This window comes from Cryptotermes secundus, unplaced genomic scaffold (genome assembly GCF_002891405.2).
Source record: "Cryptotermes secundus unplaced genomic scaffold, Csec_1.0 scaffold102, whole genome shotgun sequence".
NCBI lineage: Eukaryota > Metazoa > Arthropoda > Insecta > Blattodea > Kalotermitidae > Cryptotermes > Cryptotermes secundus.
The window spans coordinates 571,540-590,809 of NW_019741300.1; the positions used below are offsets into that span (position 1 = coordinate 571,540).

Here is a 19,270-nt window from a genome sequence, read left to right on the forward strand (position 1 = left end):
CTGGTACAACCGTTGGATATAGAGGAAGTAAAAAAACATGCAGTCATAAAAAGATTTTGTCAAAATCAAATATAAGATTAACAAGCAAATATAAAAATTACAAGGTAACAATTTAAAAAATTATAAATATAGATAATATTTTGAATTAATAAACAGATAAAATAATTCAAATTATTTAACTTTGTACATAAAAAGTTATCCACTATATAAAATGAAATGAAATTTTAATACCATATTAGCACATCTGTTACCACACTCAAGTCATGGAAAGTTCAATCATTTTATAAAAGTGTGCTAATTAATAGAGGTACAACCACAAAACTACTTGAGTATAAAATACTACCAGTTTGTAATCAGCAGTCATAGAACAAGAAAAAGATAATAAATGACCATAAAATATAACGATTTTATGCTGTCTAGGTGGTTAACTAGTTTTATACTTAAGAAACTCATCAACAGCGGTTCTCAGGTCTCTTCGCTTGAGGATTTCTTATATTTTTCCTTCTACCCTGAAGATGGAGGCGATATGTTCCTCCGAAACGTCGGTTAACACCACATATACACGGTGCCAAATCCCAGAAGACTGCTTTCTTCTTGATATTATGTTCTTGCATTTGTGTATGATACCCTAATAGTTGTTACCAATCTATAAGCTCACTATTTTGGGTATTATTTATTCATTGATATCAGTAATCTATATTTTATGATTTATGATGGGTTCATTCTTGAATAGTGCATTGATTTCTTTGTGGAATAATAAAATAATAATATGTCAACAGCATAATAACGCATACATGTACTGATACTGTAGCATCTTTTTCAGGTTTCTGTTACATGTGGAGAGCAATTCAATGTCTAATTTCAGTGTTGAATATTTCAACACCTCTTTCCTATCAATGCAAATATGAAACCATTCTATTTCATGTAATATTAAACATGCACTTGGGTGTACTTTATTTCATTTCTGTCATAGCCTTCTGTGATTCATGTGCTGATTCGTGTTTTCTCCTATTGCCTGTACTGTAACCTGAAGGTATAAGGGACCAGAATAGTTACCTTAAAAGCCAGAACCTTGCCTAGGTTGAATTAGATCTGTTTGTGTAGTAATATGACATGGGTTGGGGTAATATTTAAATAAAACCATTTATTTCACCATTCAAATACTTGTTTCAGCATTATTTGATTGATTTTGTGATGAATTTTAACGTAATTTATATACTCTAAGAATGTTATAAGACAAGAAAACCCAATAAAACCAACTTCACCAGTACTAATTCCATATGACTGAAAACATTTATGATAGTGTACCTAAAAATTTCATTTTATAAGGAAAGGTTTTCAATATGAAATTAATATCATAACATTTTGAAAGGTGGATAGGTGTTGACCCGCTTCAAGTCCTGTACCTACACAGGAGGAAAAAAAAAATTTGGATTACACTTCCATTCTGTAAGCGCACTTTTCAAAGTCATAATTCCAGTGTTTAAACCATCCAGTATTGCACACAACTTACGTGGCATTTTGAACTGCCATGCAAAAACACTGTATATGTGTGAAAGTAATGGTCATCATATTCTAAGTTTAAACAACAAACATTTTAACAAATGTTGCAGTTTTGCAACATAGCGTATGTATTTTTTGAAGAAGTGCACTTTTAGTTACATTAGGACTGAATTACTAAATTCAATTAAGTTAATTTTCAATCAGATATGAATTTAATATCATGACCTTTACATCAATGAATCACATTCAATTAAAATTTTGCTTTTAAAATTCAGAACTTAATATGTAGGTCTCTTTGTGACCTAAATTTATCAGCCAAGTGTTCAGCATAGAAATCAACTTTTTATTTTCATCTCATGAAGAATCTGCATTTATACTATTCTATTAATTTGTCTTCATTCCTAAGGAATTTGAAGTCAGTTCCTATTCATGTTCATGAATCAAGGTTGATTACATTTAAGTCTCCCCATTGGAAATTAATATATTGTTTATATTATCTATACAAATAAACTTACATTAAATTATAATCCTGAAATCTCATTAAGTTCAATTTATGAGGATGGTTCCTTGTAAATTGGCCCTCAAATGAAAATGTTCGTTTAGCATGATTAGTTATATTTGGTGAAAATTATATACCATAGTAGAATTGTTTCTTAGAGCTTTAGGAAAAATAAGATACCAGGTAAAAATACAACATAAACAATTTTCAGTTTATTAAATATATGATCTCTTTAATTAAAAATTGAAAGAGATTTGGATTAACTTCAGAGAATTGTGGAATTGAATGAATTAAATTGATGATGTAAATGAAGCAGAATTATGGTTATAATAAAATTATTTATTATCTTGATGTCAAAGCTTATGCAGATCTAATCCATTTCATAAATAATTTTGCTGCACATGCAATGACAAAAATCTTCAACGATTGTTCGAAATCATATGCAGATATATACATATCTTGCACAGTGATCCACCATGCTTTACTAGAAACTCTTCTAAAGGGACTGAGAATTTGATAATATATTACATAAAAATTAAGCACATAAAAAATGAGAAGTCGTATCTGGGCAGTGTTATTTTCTTAAATTTTTGTTTTGACAGTAGAAAATTATATTCTCATTCTATTTCTTCTCTATAATTTGTATTCTATCAAAATTGACCCCTTTAAATCTGAACATCTAATCATAAGAAAATTACGAATTCTTAGAAAGACTGAAATTATTGAGTATGTTATTAAGCTGCTTCATTATAAGTTTTAATGATATTTATTATCTGTCATTATTGTTTACAAATGTGAGTCAGAATCTGTCATACTGGTGATGTTCTTACCTTAAAAGTATGGAAATGATCAGAAAAGGCTGTATTATCCGTAATCATTTCCAATTAATACCAATTATGCAGCTAGTCCATGTATTCTATTGCAACATGGTACTGCTACAGACTGGGTCTTCCTGATAGGCTTATTGGGCATGGAAGAAGTGAGACCAGAGAACCGTAATTCTTTAAGGTTTTGGGTTGCATTTAAATTTTATGATCAGTAAATTGATAGCTTAACGTTTGTTTTATTGCATCTTAATTTTTAAACTTAGGCAAGGTTATATACCATAAAACGTATTTCTCTGTTAGGGAATTCCTATTTTTTGTTGTTGTGAAATGTTTGGCAATGAACTATGTAAGATTCTTAACATAATTATAACACACCCATCTGTGTTGGATATTTGTTTTGAAACTAACATTTACACATCTAAAACACACAATTTGAGCCTTCCTTAAAAAAATCTTTCTGCTGGCCTTAAACTCATACAATAATGCAAAAGAATCCTATGAGCATTGAAGATTATAAGAATTAATGGGTAAGGAAATAAGTTCTGTTTTGTAGGTAATCACCAAATTTACTTTTAAAGAAAATTATTATACTGGCAAAACTTGGCATATTTGAAGAAAGAAATATTATATCACCAAGTGTATATCGAAGCTCTGGGAATGTAAATATTTCACCTGTCTTATCACATGTCATTAAAATAGTAAGTGTAATGGTGTGCGTAAAAATAGTGTCCAGTGTACAGTATAGCACATGAATACCACTTCTTACTCCATTAGGCATCTTCATCATCATCTGCATGGATTATTCCACATTTTGCCTCTTCTATCCTCATGAACAGTACATTGGTCCCTCTACCTTAAATGTGGGTGCCCTGTATTTCATGATCTACTGGCTGGCATGTTAACATTTTCTTCGGGATTAATCAGGGTTAATTTTTTATTACAAAAGTGTTTTTCTAGATGCCATAAGTACCATGAGGGAGCCTCAACTCTCAGGAAAATTAAATGGGTAAGACAGATATTAATTGCTGTAAATCAAGGGAAATTAACAGAGAGGAAAACAGCTAATTAATGATGCTTTATTCAAGATGTCATGAAATTTTTTTTCATCGGTTTCATCTATTTGCCTATAAAATTCAGCATTCTAATTCATACTTCCTTCTCTATCCCGTTGCATGTTCTAAGTTATTACCATTACAAGCTTCCTTCACACTTTACAGCCATTCCAATACATATTCTGTTACCTTTAGTACAACGTTTTGGAATGCTGTACTTCAAACCACACTCCCTCTTGCATTGACTGTTCACACCACAGGCACTATCTGAAGTTCTCCTTTCCATAACTTACATACACAGGTATAATGTTATAATTTTTAAGACCTAGAGGTTCCTAGTGAACTTTAAGTATGTGTGTGTGTGCGCACACTGTGCATACATGTTTGTGTGTGTGAAGGTGCTTTGTGCCTTCACTGCTGTAATGTGTTGTGACCCATGGTTTGCTCAGCTTTGGGAAATATTGTACTACTCAGGATAACCAGGAGTGTGTGACCCGACCTGGGAGTGGGCGAAGATTCTCACTCGCAGTGTTAATCCCAGACTGGCCTCAGCTCCAATCAGTTTCCATCAGAAAGACTGAGGTCTGATTTTGTATGAAACATACTTCATATACATGCATATAATCTCTATATGACATGTATATGATATTAACTTTGTTATTATTCATAAATACAAATTTATTCCTTTAAATACATTATTTTATTTATGGTTGCAGGAATTCTTATAACCCAGTGTTTCTCATGACTGCCTAGAAATAATTATAACAATGTTTCATCTTGACCTATTGTAGTTTAACATCAACCTGTAACTAAACAAAAATTTTGTGAGATATGTCATCAGCACATTTCAGTAATAGGTAACTGAGTCTTATGGCTCTTCTTTCTTTTACACAATTATATTTGTCATTGGAATGTATTTTCAAACCATCCTTCAAAACATTTTATGGACTTTATACATGGTTTCCTCCAAATGGGACACATTTTTGGTCACAGCACTCCTTTTTCATAAAACTCATGAGTCAGGTTAGTGTAGAGTGGTCAGTGCACAGGCGGAACTCTTCTCCGCAGAGGTACTTACGGAAATGTTCCAGTGTCCTCAAGAGCGCAATTAGTTCCTATAGGGTGATGCAGTAATTTCTCTTGGCCTTGTTTACCGTCTTACTGTAGGAGGCTATTACTCGCTCCTTCCTGTCCTGTACTTAGGAGATCAGCCCTCCTATCACGACATTACTTGTGTCAGGGTCAATGATGAATTTCCTTCTGGAGTCCACTGGAAGACTTCCTTCTCCTCTGATGGGGCATGACAGGGACTGTTTGACTCTTCGATAACCCCAAGGCATTGCATGTTGTAGAGCATCTCGCCTACTTCTGCCTGCTGTGCATTCTGTAAGTTCGTGGTATCCCAGATCTGTGGTTGTTCCACATTGAATGGGGTCACCAGTACACGACTGGCTCCCAGAGTGCCAGCAGGATACTTTCGTGAACTTTTGGTAGTGATGGGTACCATTCAGGAACCTCGTGGGTACCTCCTGTTGGTTCTGGACCAGGGTCCTGGCTATGTAGTGTCTTTCAGGAGGATAAACTCCTGGACTCTGTTATACTAGGCCATTTTCCACTCCAATGGGGCTCTCCATTCCAGCCATCACCATTCCCTCACACTGAGCAGGTATCACCAGATCGCTGGCCTCAACCAGGCTGGAAGGCCATGACAGACTTGGGGCTCCATAACGATACCTGTTTCTCTGCAAGATGCAGTGTTTGGCGCCCTAGGTCCACATGTGCATCATATGTGAGTAGGAAATCCAGCCCCAAGATGGACTCATTTGTAATATTGGCAAAGAATATCCAAATTTCCAGTGGGTGCCACCCCAGGGTCAGTGTCAGGAAAACTTCCTTCAAGATGGGGAGGGCTTCCCCAGATACCGTCTGCAGCATGTAACATTGGTTCGACTGTCTTTTGGACCATCCGGCGGCAATGTTGTGCCTGTCCATGGGCATGAGACATGGTTTGTCATCGACACAGCCCGGTGTGACCATTTCCATAATGACAGTCAACATGTGATGGAGGTTTCCTTAATTCATACACCGGCACCCGCCCTTTTCCGTTGGCCCCCCGCTCATTTCCTGACGGTTGGCCATTCCTCCTGTCCGGTTGCCATTCAGACTTTCTTGGTGGTTTCCATCTGTTGCTCACAGGCCTCTCATTAAGATTCCGGCGCTGGTTGTCGTTTTCTGCTTTCCTTCCACAGGGGCAGCTACCCTGGAAGTGGCCTGGATCTCAACAACTCCAGCATGCCCATCGCCTTTTGTCTTTTTGATGGGTGAGGGTGATTGGCTCCCACAGAATGTCCTGGCGCTCACTTTGTGGGGCCTGGCAGCTAGGATCATGACTTGAAGTTCAAGGGCCTGCCTGAGAGCCTCATTCACTGTCTTCTCCAGCAGCAGCTGGATTTTTATGGCAGAGTCTTCTACACCATCTGCGAACACTTTGTCTGCCGCATTCATCATGTGGTCCTTGGGTAGTATGGGGGAAGGCATGGCTGGTGGGCAGGCAGACGAGCTGTTTGATGGCTGTGGCAAATTCTTGCAAGGATTCCAAGCCATAACTTAGGACCTTGCTTTTAGCTGACTGATATGTGTGGTACCAAGGTGCTGGTCTCCAAAGCGGTCCTCCAGAACCCAAAGCCTTTTGGGACTCTGTGTACCATGTTGGTGGCTTGGTCCTGCAAGGCGGTGGTGAAGTAAGTGGATTTCTCCTGTCATGTCCAGCAGTTGTGCTCTGTTAAAATCTTGAACTGGTGCCAGAAATTTATATTTCCAATAATGACAATGCTCTGCAGCATATTCTTTAGTCAAGTATGAAGTTGATGGTATAAATCTAAAAAGCAGAGGAAGCAGATTATTATTGCAGATGCAAATGTGTATTCTGAAAATATAGGAATGAATTCTTATTTGGTGTATACATTTCTTTCATTCATTGGCTCAGTCAGCACCATACTAATAACTGTAAACAACCAGTAGTAATATCACTGAATAATTAGAGATAATTTTCTGTTTGAAACTACTGTGGTCAGAAAGTTAACATAAACAGAGGGCTATTTCTTCATGCAGTAATAACCGATTGGTTCTAAATTCACCTGGTAGACAAAGAATTGTTAAAGGTTTGGAAATGCATTCAATTCTTTTCACAATTAAAACATTAAATAATGATTTGGTTAAATTTTATACTTCATTTTACACCTATTTTTGTACCATATATTTACTCCAATACTAACCATTAGTATCTTTCTTCTCCACTTCTTTTGATTTCCTTTCATATCTGAAATAATAGCAATACAGCATAGTATCTTAAAATATTCTAGAAGTAACAAAAGAAATTTGTTGTTTTTTAGAAGAAATCACATTTCAGTTTACACACACAGTTCCTTTAATATCTATCTTAATCTCTATCCGAGCAGCCTTAAGTTACATCTCATATCTCTAAAAGAGTTGTGCATTTGTAAATTCTAGAGAAAACATTTAAGAATTAAAATATTCAAATGTTCATATGTACGACATTTATACACTTTATAAGGTGAATTTATTTCATAGGAAAAGAATTATGTAAATGTAAAAAGTAACATATATTATGGTTTGTTACACTATATTACTTCCTTCTGGTGACCAGTAATACATTTTATATTTTATTAGAGTTTAATATTCTGTCATACATGACAAATATGTTTTATTTTCAAATTTTAAAGATGGATAACACAGAATCATCAACTTTATCAGAATTCAAAATACTGAAGATTGAAAAGCAGTAACATGCTGAGCTGCTTGTTAATAACATCGACAGTCACATATTTAAAATGACATATTATGTATTACACCCAAAATACTTCTGGAAGTATAGGTAATGAAACTCAAGGGTTTAAAATGTATCATTCTTATTCAACATGAGATATATATTGTTGTGCGTTTGCTAGGCAACGCGACAAGAAATTTTGTGTGGGTTCTCGGATTTGAACGAAAATTTATTGGACAGTCACTTTTACACACACTTACAGTTATTCTCCACTTATAACATCCTTTAGATGTTTCTTCTCCAATGTTACAACACTCTTGCCCCCTTAATCTCGGTGAAGTATCTTCTGCTCTAGTTGGATGAGAACTCTTCTGTTCTCTTGCTGAATAGCAACTCTACTCTTCTAAGGTCAAATACAAACTGAACTAGTATCAAGTCAAAGTCAAAGTCACATTGAGACTTTCACTTGGACTCAATAGGGAATACCATGTTGAAGGGTTAACCTTGCCCGCTGCTATGCAAAAGCTTTTTCAAACAATTCATTTGTAATGGTGGAAATTCCACTGTTAGATTGCTAGCCGTTGTAGCGGGGACGTCGCTTGTTGCCTAGGAAATCTACCCTGATCTCCTAAGCCATTCTGGCTCTCTTGCAGTGAGCCACAATATATAAATTTGAGGTTTCAGTGTGAAGAGAGGGGATATGAATATGATGTGCCTCCAAGTGATGATAGTGCGTGAAATAATGTTCCACACATGATTGCTCTAGTTTGATAATATATCACTGGTAAGGTAAAGTTGTCCCTGTGGTTAACTAATTAATCACTACACCATGAAGGTATATGGGGGAGTAAATGTATAGAACCACATATTCTTGATCTTGGCACTAGATGGAGGTGAGTGGTCAGCTTCATGCCCAGGCTGCTTTACCCCCAAGGAAAAAGGACCTGGTACCTGTTAGATAGAAGGTTGGGTGGGCAGCATGACCGGTCTGAACAATGAGGAAGAGTGAAAATTCTTGACTGCACCAGGACGTGAACTCCGACCCCTCTGTCATCCAGTCGCTGTACTGACTGCGCTTTCCAGGCTCACAATATATCATATGCATGTTTATCAACTTATCTGTCACTTTCTTACTTTCTTATTCTTTGTGAGAAGAAACTTTAAAATCCACCATCAGCTTACTAGGCCAATTAGTCAATCGGGGAGCAAGTTCCCTCCACACCTCCACTCCTACATACCTCTTCATGGTGTAGTATTTAATTAAGAACGCACAGGAACAACTTTACTCTTTTACCTTTTACCCTTCCTTGAGCATAAATGTGGAGATTGAAAACTATCATGAAAATAAGATGAAAGCACACAAAAGGAAGTCACACAATTATGCAGGAAATAAGAGCAAGTCATGAAATAAATAATAAATAAATAACATAAATTAAAATATTCACAACAAAGGAGAAGATGAAGCCTGACACAGGAAATGTAAGAAGCTTGAATGTAAGAGTGATCAAGCTTGTAGAAGTGACTGAAGCTGCTGTGGTAGCCTATGCTAATTAATATTTAGCAATATCTTTACAAAGCTTGGACTTACAGAGACCTTAAGAGAGGGAAATTTGTCCCTGTGCTTAATTAATTAAGCACTATTCCTTGAAGATATATTGGGGAATGAGGGTACAGCTACACAATTCTTGACCTTGCCACTAGATGGGAGGTGAGTGGTCAACTTTACACCCCAGCTGCCTTATCCCTGGTGAAAGAGTCCCTGGTACCCATTGGAAAGGAGGTCGGGTGGGCTCCAGATCCGGTTTAGATATTGTGCAGAAGAGAAAAATCTTGTCCTTCTGGGAATCGTAACAAAGAAACAATATTTGTACTGAGAATTTGTAAAATTTTACATAAAATAAACACATGTAGGGAGAGAGACTGGGACTTCTAACAAGGTTCAGATCTGTCCTCTCATCAAAGGGAATTTTCCAGTGTGACTCTAACTCTGTCATGACCTTAAACTAACATATGATTATGCCTCACAGAATGGTGTAAACACAAAGACGTGTGACTGAGTGTCAGTCAGCAAATGGCTTGGAATCAGAAGACAGATTGCGATGGGAACAACAGGTTAGGAAATGTATCAGAAAGAAGGAAGTACATAGGAGGAAAATGACGATGACCTTTGGGAAGATATGGAGATATATGATGCATCTGAAGATGAAATATCAAAGGAAAATAAAAGAATATATAATGATATTTTTATGCTTATATTACATACTGCATGAAGGAATTCTACTTACTTACTCATGGAGCTGAGCCCTTCTTGAGGAGCCGCCAAGTCTGCAGCTACTCAAGAATTTCCCAGCATTTTATGGAACCCGAAGGTTCATCACCGTGTTCACAAAAGCCCACCACTGGTCCCTATCCTGAGCCAGATATATCCAATTCTAATACTCCTTAATAATCTAAAAAGAATTATAGTTCTAGCACATCCTCTCCATTTGGAAAGAATATCTGGAAGATGGACTTCACAAACATGCGCTTTCACCATCATACAGACACATATTAAGGACGTTGGTGGGTTGGTGGGTCACTGAATCTGTAGATTTGGCAGCGGTGTTTATTCCTGGATTGGTTGGAGTGGGGAGGATGCCATTACTGCCACCCAGCAGCCTACTTCAAATCATTTTAGTTGCAATGGAGCCGGGGAGTGGAGCACAATGTGCTCTTACTGTGAAAGCATTTTACAAAAACGGTGACAGTTTCGTGATCGCTCAGCGTAAATTTCGAAGAGAGTTTGGTATTCATCGCAATCGTGCTGTTCCATCTGCCCATGCCATCAAGACCTGGGTTCAAAACTTTGAGGCTACTGGTTCTACAGCACGTACACTCGAGAATGTAGCGGCAGTGAGAGAAGCCATTGAACGAAATCCAAGCCGGTCTGCGTGTCTCCACGTTACATCACTCGGGCAGTCCGAAGACGGCGTTCGACGGATATTGCACAAAGAACTCCACTTCTACCCCAATAAAATTAAAATTACTCGTGCACTACACGAACACGACTATGAAAACAGAGTCGATTTCTGCAGGACTTTTTTGCAGTTGATTAATCAAAACCAAGATGCTAACAACTTATTGATGAGCGATGAAGCTCACTTCGATTTATCGGGGTTTGTTAACAAGCCAACTTTATTGCCAACTTTTGCGGATAGAGGATGTCGCGTGGTCAGCGCTACGAATCCCCACGGCCATTATAGCAAGTGTGACATAACTTCGAACAAGGCCAAGAGTAAATGGACCACTACAGGTCTAAGTGCATGGGGAAACCCACCCTCTCCAATAACTAACCTTGAATGCGCAGAAGAAAAATTTTAGGCAAGAGGGTGGAGGGTGTGAGAAGTGACAGGCGACAAGTTGAAGAACGAGTGTTAAGAAACTCCTCCCACCACAAGCTATGCGCGGGATTTGAGTAGGAATGCGGGGCCTTCTTCAAAGTTACATGACACTGTCTATAATTTCGAGTTTGTAGACCGGAGCCGCTATTTCTTTGAAATAGCTCCTCAGTTATCACGAGGCTGAGTGGACCAACTACTTATCAGAAAAAAATCTTGTAGCTCCGGAGCTGTAGCCAGGAACTCTTTTTGTTAAGAAGCAAAATTTCCGCTATTGGTCAGCCACAAACCCCAGAGAAATTTATGAGAGACCACATCACAGTTCCAGAGGCACATTTTAGTGTGCGGTATCTTTGTTTGGAATTATTGGCCTGTACTTATTTGAAGATCAGTGAGAAAGGGCTGTAACTGTGACTGGACCACATTATGTTCACATGTTGGAGAGCTTAGCTCCTGGACTTGCTCGTCTTCCAGTCAAGGAAGAAACGTTTTTTCCAGCAAGATGGGGCTACATGCCACACCGCATGAGCTTCCATGGCAGTTGTGAATAACCTGTTTCCTAATCATGTTATCTCCAGATATGGGGACACCATATGGCCAGCCTGGTCATCTGATCTTCCCACATGTGATTTTTTTCTCTGGGGATATCTGAAATCCTAAGTTTTCAAAGCTCCAGCACCCCACACAGTTCAGGAGTTGAACAGCGAATTTGGGAAGAAGTTGAACGCATTCCCTTAGAGATGTGGCAAAGAGTAATGAGTGACTTTAGGAAGAGACTTACCGAGTGCCTACAGTGGAATGGTCATCCATCTGTTGGATGTTATTTTTGGGAAATTGACTTCTATTTTCAGTGAGTTAATTGAGAAAACCCAAATGCTTTCATGTTTACACTGTATTCATAAATGCAATAGTTTACTGTTCATGATGTTTTTAAAATGGCCCAATTCATTGACGCACCATGTATTTATATTTTCCAACATTTAATGTCACAGGATCACATATGCTTCTGCAACTTAAACAGTTGCTTAATCACCCCATTACAATTTATTTTCTGTCCATAACTTTAATTATTTTAATCTCAGTTCATTGTCACTTTTATTACATCGTGTATTTGATTCACATCTTAATTTGGTTTGATTTACATTTACTTGTACTGTTTACATGCATCTTCTAAATTCTCTTTAACTCTTCATGTAATGTAGAAATATTTTGTATTAACAGAATTGAAGTTCCTATCATTCATTCCTCTTAGTTCTTATTTGTATGTGTTTATTTCTAACTTTTATTATTTTTGATTTCCTGTAAATCGTAGTTAATAATGTGACTATTTGTTTTCACTACATAATACACATACTATACACAATGCATGCACAAATTATTTACTGATATATTGGAGTACTGTCATAAATTTTCTGTGTACTTATATCAGTATTTAACAACTCATCAGCTTTGTGACAAGAACTCCCACTTCAGATACTATAATTCTAATCTTGTGTTCTAGAGTAGTGAAAAACTGCCATCGCGGAGACCATCCTTGGCGGAGCTTATACCTGATTGGCCAGTTCTCCACCACTTTGAAAAGATGGAGGTTGGATTTATATGCCTTAGAGATAGTTTTGTTTCATGTATCTTTACTTGCATCTGCTGTTCTTCTGTACTGCTGCTCTCTCCAGGGACTACTCTTCTCACTCTTGTTACAAGGATATGAACTCGTGTAATAATCAAAATATATGTTTACGTAGTTGATTATCTTTCATTGTTGTATACTGTATGTGTTATTGTTGTTACAGTGTGTTAATTAGTAACATGACATATATCTTCACTGTCATAAACAAGTTACCTAACCCAAATGATTTAATAAGTGTTGACTGGACCTTCAGACTATGCTCTGATTTTGCTGTTATGTTACATAAATGTACAAAATTCTGGTAACATTTTCAAATTACAAAGATCCATCTTTTACAGGAACATATACAATTTTAAAGAGGAACCACACAGTGAAATTATAAGAAGTCAGTTTTTTGTATTCTGTAACATATTATTATTAATACATATTAAATGCATACTGAAGGACCAAATTTTGTATGACTGGTCATTATTCAGATGATGTTCCAGTATAAGTCTAATATTTATGTAATATTAAATGCTAATATTCATTATCTTCAATACTACATGCATCTTGTAACAATGTATGCACTCATGATTTAAATCTGTCACAGATATTCTGAGTAGTTATCAAGAATGAGCATGATATAATGGCTTGAAAATATTTCCTCTCCTACTAGTACTTCAAGTGTTAGAAAACCTGTGTTTCCCTTAATTGTCTTCATTTAAAACATCTCAATTGAAACTAATGCAATGTAGCTCAAACAGAGGAAAACCCTCAGAAAGTTCAGATATATGTCTGGAATTGTGAAGTGTGTGATGCAAGCATGGGCATAGCATTCATAAACAATATAGTCTGAGCAATGACCTTATGCCAGTAAAAAAGAGTGTACAGGCCTATATAGTTCGGATATGACTCAAGTGTTCATATATTTCTTGAGAGATATTGCACTGTAAATGTGAAAATTCTCGACATAGTAGGTATTTCTTAAGAGAATTTACTACCAGAAATAAAACAAAATGGTGGGCAAAAATTGACTGAAATATAATCTTATTTCTAAGAGTTGACTATTACTGAGATGCCACTAACACTAGCACTCCAGTCACGTTTCAAAGTTACCTCCATCGAGTTTAATATTATAATATTAGATTAGCTAAATTGACTATGACAGTTCAGCTTCATATATGCATAGATAATTATTGAAATTAACAAGTAGCAAGTTGGAATATTCCTTTTAGTATTTCAGGTCAATACAGAAACAATTGTAATCAGGTGTGGCATTTAATAAGTTTACTGTTTCACGCTGTCTGTATAGATCGAACAAAATCAGACTTACTCTAAATTAGATCTTGAGATAAATTTTGAGAATAGGGTATCTAGATATCTCAAGTATACTAAGTGGAGTTTGAAATAATTGTATTACGCAAATATTTGTAACGTAAGGTTTTACTTTCAATTTTAATATGCTTTCAGTACAACATTTCTCATAAATTTGCTGGCATTTGTAGCAGTGTTTTAACAAAGATATTTCAAATTGAAATTAAAAGATAAATAGGAAATTCTATTCAAAGAAAAGCATGTAACAATTTATAGGAGTCTTTATGAGATACTGTAAACTATACAATGACTGTGACACCATAGTCTGTATGAAAAGACATGTCAGTAATATAACATAGTTTATGACAGTTCAAGAATTAGGAAAGTCTGCAAATCTACCTGCTTTTTTTTTCTCAAAAGAACACGGAAGTAAGAATATGAATTTAATATTTTAATCCATGTTTGAGTTTCATTTTTATGTACTAATTGTTTTTTCAAATTTCTCATATATATTCAAAGGTCTGTTTTATTTTAATTCACTGAACTCAAAGCTGATATTTAATACTCCCTCATGTTTATTAAACATTCATTATTAATTATTTATTAGCAATTCAAAGACCACCCAATTTCAGTATTCTTCCCAAATTTAGTTCATATAACGAATATTTGTAATAAGCAGAAGTGCCTTCATAATTATAATAGTAACTCAGATCATAAAATGTAGTTTATATTTAATTTAAAACTGAAAACTATATATTTCCTGAACTTATTTTGTACATATAGTAAAATTTTTCCTGTCTAAATTTGTTTTTGTAAATTTTATAACCACTTGTTGGGAAAAACTTCGATGGTAACCACATTCAACTGCAGAAATTTTATTATGAGTTAATTTCAGTCTTTTAGTCAGTTCTTGTTTTGCATTCACTGATGCCTTTTACAAGAGTATACAGATCTCATAAGCCGACTTCTTGAATGCCATTAATTTAGGGTAGGAAATAATAATAGTAGAGTAATAAAAAAATACCCTCGCCACCACCACCACCACTACTAACTACTACTACTACTACTACTACTACTACTACTACTACTACTACTACTACTACTAACAATAATAATAATAATAATAATAATCAATGTATGCAGACACAATTTCTCTTACCTGCTTTTTCATGGAACAAAAAATTATTATGTGAGATTCAAGGTTCCCAGAGGAATGACTATGAAGTTTCCTGTCTTCAGGGATGTGATGTAGCGTAATCTGCCATATTTTGTTGACAATTTGGAGACATTTGCTGCCTTTATCTTCAGGACTGAAGAATGTGACAAGGACAAAAAGATGATATCGATGTAAAAAGCAAAAAAAAAAAAAAAGCAAAGGTATCCCTGTAACAGGCCGTGGAGGCCCATAGGAGGCCCATATTCTGGACAATCAGCTCATAGATGGCAGCAAGGCTGTCAGTCCTACACGCCGTCTGCCCTTTACCCCCAAGAATATTCCAAGAATATTCCTGGGACTCAGTTCTGTTAGAGGCTGAGTTGACCCCAGGGCCATACTGTGTTTGGAAGGATTAGGTAAATTGAAACATATCCAATGACCTCATCGGGACTTGAACCCGCGACCTTTCGGCTTGTAGCATAGTGCCTCAACCAACTATGTTACCGTGTGCCCCGGTATTGATGTAAGGAGAGGAAATGCTAGTGTCTGGATGTTTCACTAAGAAGAAAGGAGAACAATAAAAGAATATATGGCCCTTAAATTAGTTATGTTCCCGGGATAGAGAAATCAGGAACTGGGTGAACCAGTGGGCAGTATACAGAAATCAGCCTTTTTCAAGAACAGAATGGGTCTCAGAAAAGACAAAACATCAGCAGGGAGCTAATGTAGAGAACAGAGTTGGGGGGAGGGATGAAAAAATTAAAATGTTGGAAGACAGAATAAATACAGTAAGGCCTCACTAATTTGGGCTAATGGAGAGTGAACTGTTATCCAAATCAATGAAAGTCTGAATGCTATATTGCAACAGAAAACATGTTCGGGGAAGTTATCAAGTGGAATTCAGGTGTCTTTTAGCCAATATAGCTTTATTTTGAAACTTAGATTTCATATCATAAAATAAACTTACTTGTCATAAAATGTAAAATTGTAAGTTTTGACATCAGTCTTAAACATTTTAGGTAGAGGCAGTGTGAACACCAAGGTCTTAATGTATAGGTAACTTACCAAGAGCACACAGTATCCTCTACAAGTTTATCAGGTCTACATTAAACAGACTGATTTTTTGACTGAAACCAGGGTCAAGGAGCATTGTTGCCATATCCATCTGGATCATCAGATGAGTCAGAGATGACAGAGCACATCATGGACTGAGAATATATCTAAGTTCAGTGCATTAAAATCATTTGTACCAAACACATATAAATGGATGTGTTATCAGGAAGGAAACTGAGCTAGAGCTCCAGCCCAATAACATGAAGAAGGAGAATGGTCTCTAACAAAGCACATCATTGGAACATTTTACCTGCTTCCTTACTTATGAGACCTACACTGTAGGATCCCCCTTAATTTTGTTCCAAAAATAGTTTGTTAGATCCAGTGCATGGTGCCCTTGTTAGAACCTTCTCCTGTACCCTCTTGTGTAGTGAATCCTGTCCCTCCTCTTCTTCATTTTTTTCATGTTCCATCTCTCCCTGTTCTCCCTTTTGTATCAGCCCTCATTAGTGTTATGTCCTTTCTCCCATCCATTCTGCTCTTGAAACTGACCTTTCTTCTGCCTCACCAAACTTCCATGTATCTCTCACTGTCTCACCTAGAGCCATTATATTTCCAAATCTCTCTACCCTTGGAAACAACCTTTCCAAAGCCTTTTATTCTTCACAACATTCTTCTTTTGCCTACTGATTTACTCAGAGCACTGTTAGTCATGCTTCCTACATCCACACCACTTTTTTGTGTCCAACATATTCATATACCCTGAAGAAAAGGACAGCACATCCTCCAGAATATCAGTAAATATGTTCCATGCTACATGATATCACATCCCAGAAGACTGTAATCTTCAAAACTTAACTGGTATGACACACTTCATTCACTCTCAGATAATTACATTAAGATGTTTATCATAATAAAAGTAATAATATATATCAGAGCATTTAATTTTGAAACCTCATCCAGTTAGTAGGTAAATGTGTATATTTAGAACTTGTATTGGTACTGTTTATAGGTTTGTCAATATTCTTTTATAGCTGTCTTTGATTTGACTCTTCCTGCACCTACTATCAAGCCATAAAGATTCTTTGCTTTAAAATTTCAGTCTTTGTCTAAGGTGTAAGATATGCACTTACACTTCCATTGCATATGTTTTATATTTTTTCATTATTTCAAACTTTTTTAAAATATTACTTCCATCTTCACTGTTCTTTCCTTTGATTTCTTATTCTTTCTGTGGTTCTTTATATTTTAATTTATTACATGCTTAGAATATTTTCTTCTTACATCTGTCTCTTATATTTTATCATTTTATTTACAAGAAGTTATGTTTTCAGATTCTACAAGGGTGTTAGTTGTGGCCGTTTATTTAGGAGGAAGCCCATCATCTTCATTACTCTTGTGTCTTAAAGTATACTATACCTTAATTAACAGTATTAAATGATATGTTTGATCTTTCAATTATCTAGAAACAAGAATCCTTCTTGAAGCCTTTAGTAGACAAACATGCAAAAGAAGGAAAGGACAAGAAAGTAGTATTTGAGGCTGTATTCTCCAAACCCAACTCCAAACCAAAGTGGTTGTTTAAAAAGGATGTAAGTATGTATTTTTACTGTAATTAATAAATATTAACTAAATGAATATTAGAAATTAAAAATGAGAAAATTGAAATTGATTACAAATTGTCACTGAAAAATCCGTCGAGTGTAACAGTGTTTTTAGGTCACTTATTTATCTCACTTTCCTTACATGTTTCGGTTCAAGAGAAACCATCATCAGAGGCACGTATTACAAACACATGAAAACACTGGCGCTGCTTAACGTACACAGTATGTAAACTGCGTGGACGCTGTTACAGATGTCGAAGTGTAAAAGCACAACACTTTCTAGTAGCATTGAATGCACGTACAACTCTTGCATTCCATCTGAAAATTGCCCTCAAATTGAGCTGTCAGTGTTAAAATATTTAAAAGTTTAAAACATTTAAAGTAAAATGTTCGGCTCCTTGTTGATTCGTCCCGATGATGGGAAGCGTCAACTTGAGGTTGTGTAGGCTTATGGTCGGATGTTTCTTACGCGTTGTGTGTTGTGATAGTGTAACGGACCAAAATGAAACAATTTGAAATTGATTCCTTAATGTGCAGTTGAACTGTTGATATTCAAGTCATAGAAGTTACTAAAGTGTACTGTGCTTGTAACATAATTTGCTCAAAGAACTATACCTGAAAGTAAGAAAAAATTTCTTACATTTGAACACATATATGCATATATACGAGTTGAGGGTGGTAAGGAAAAGTGAAGATATGTGTGCTCATGTGATGTGCACATCTATAGTAATTTTCTGTTAGTATCCTCAAAACATATCTTCATTGCCAGTGTTAAACATTGCCTTTTAACACATTTATTTTTGATACAGAGAAGTATGCTGCATTCAGTATATTTTCTTGGTTATTATATTTTATAATTTAAATTTATTACATGGTACTTGAAAATTTGTAAAATTAAAAAATGAAAATATTTATATTCCTATGTATGAGAGTTTATCTTATACAACACATAAGATTAACCATCTCTGAGTAATTCAGTCTTCTGATTCAGTGTCACAGAACAATGCTTCAATTTAGGAGGCTTATGGATCATGTCACCAGTGATATTCTGTGATATTCTTGGACAATTCTTCTGACCATTTCTATATCCAATGGTTATGAACCAGAACAGATAGATGAATGATCCTTATCCAAATGGTTGTAATACCTGTATGTATGGATTGTTGAATGATAATAAAATGATAATGATAATAAAAATAAATATATAAATTGAAAAATCCTTTGATATAACATGGCACCTTGGCTTGCTATATAAATTATCTAATTTAAAATTTTCAATCAGTCTGATCAAGCTTATTAGCCCTTTTCTTTCTCACAGAAAATTCAAAGTCCTGGTTGAAGGTGAAATGTCTATGCCAAGGGATATACATGCAGGGGTGCCACAAGGTTCTGTCATGTCCCCCACATTGTACAGTATATATATTGTGACATGTTGCGAAATCCGAGCCCCCCCCACACCAGCAGTGATGCGGCGGGGGGGACAGCGCCA

The 19,270-nt window shown here is 35.9% G+C and overlaps 1 protein-coding gene and 1 long non-coding RNA gene across 2 annotated transcripts in view; one reads left to right on the forward strand and one right to left on the reverse strand.

The window, feature by feature from the left end:
* LOC111872672 (muscle M-line assembly protein unc-89) overlaps positions 1 to 19,270 on the forward strand; it is a gene marked incomplete at its 3' end in the record, with an annotated part of 150,842 nt that overhangs the window by 128,599 nt on the left and 2,973 nt on the right. The window contains exon 39 of the mRNA XM_023866777.2: positions 17,644 to 17,769. Coding sequence (XP_023722545.1) covers positions 17,644 to 17,769 — 126 coding nt within the window. The remainder of the gene's footprint in view (positions 1 to 17,643; positions 17,770 to 19,270) is intronic.
* LOC117282963 lies at positions 4,573 to 10,858 on the reverse strand. Its single transcript, XR_004513931.1, has 3 exons — positions 10,542 to 10,858; positions 7,157 to 7,200; positions 4,573 to 6,759 (listed from the first exon to the last, which is right to left on the reverse strand). It is a non-coding gene; the product is annotated as an uncharacterized LOC117282963 (long non-coding RNA).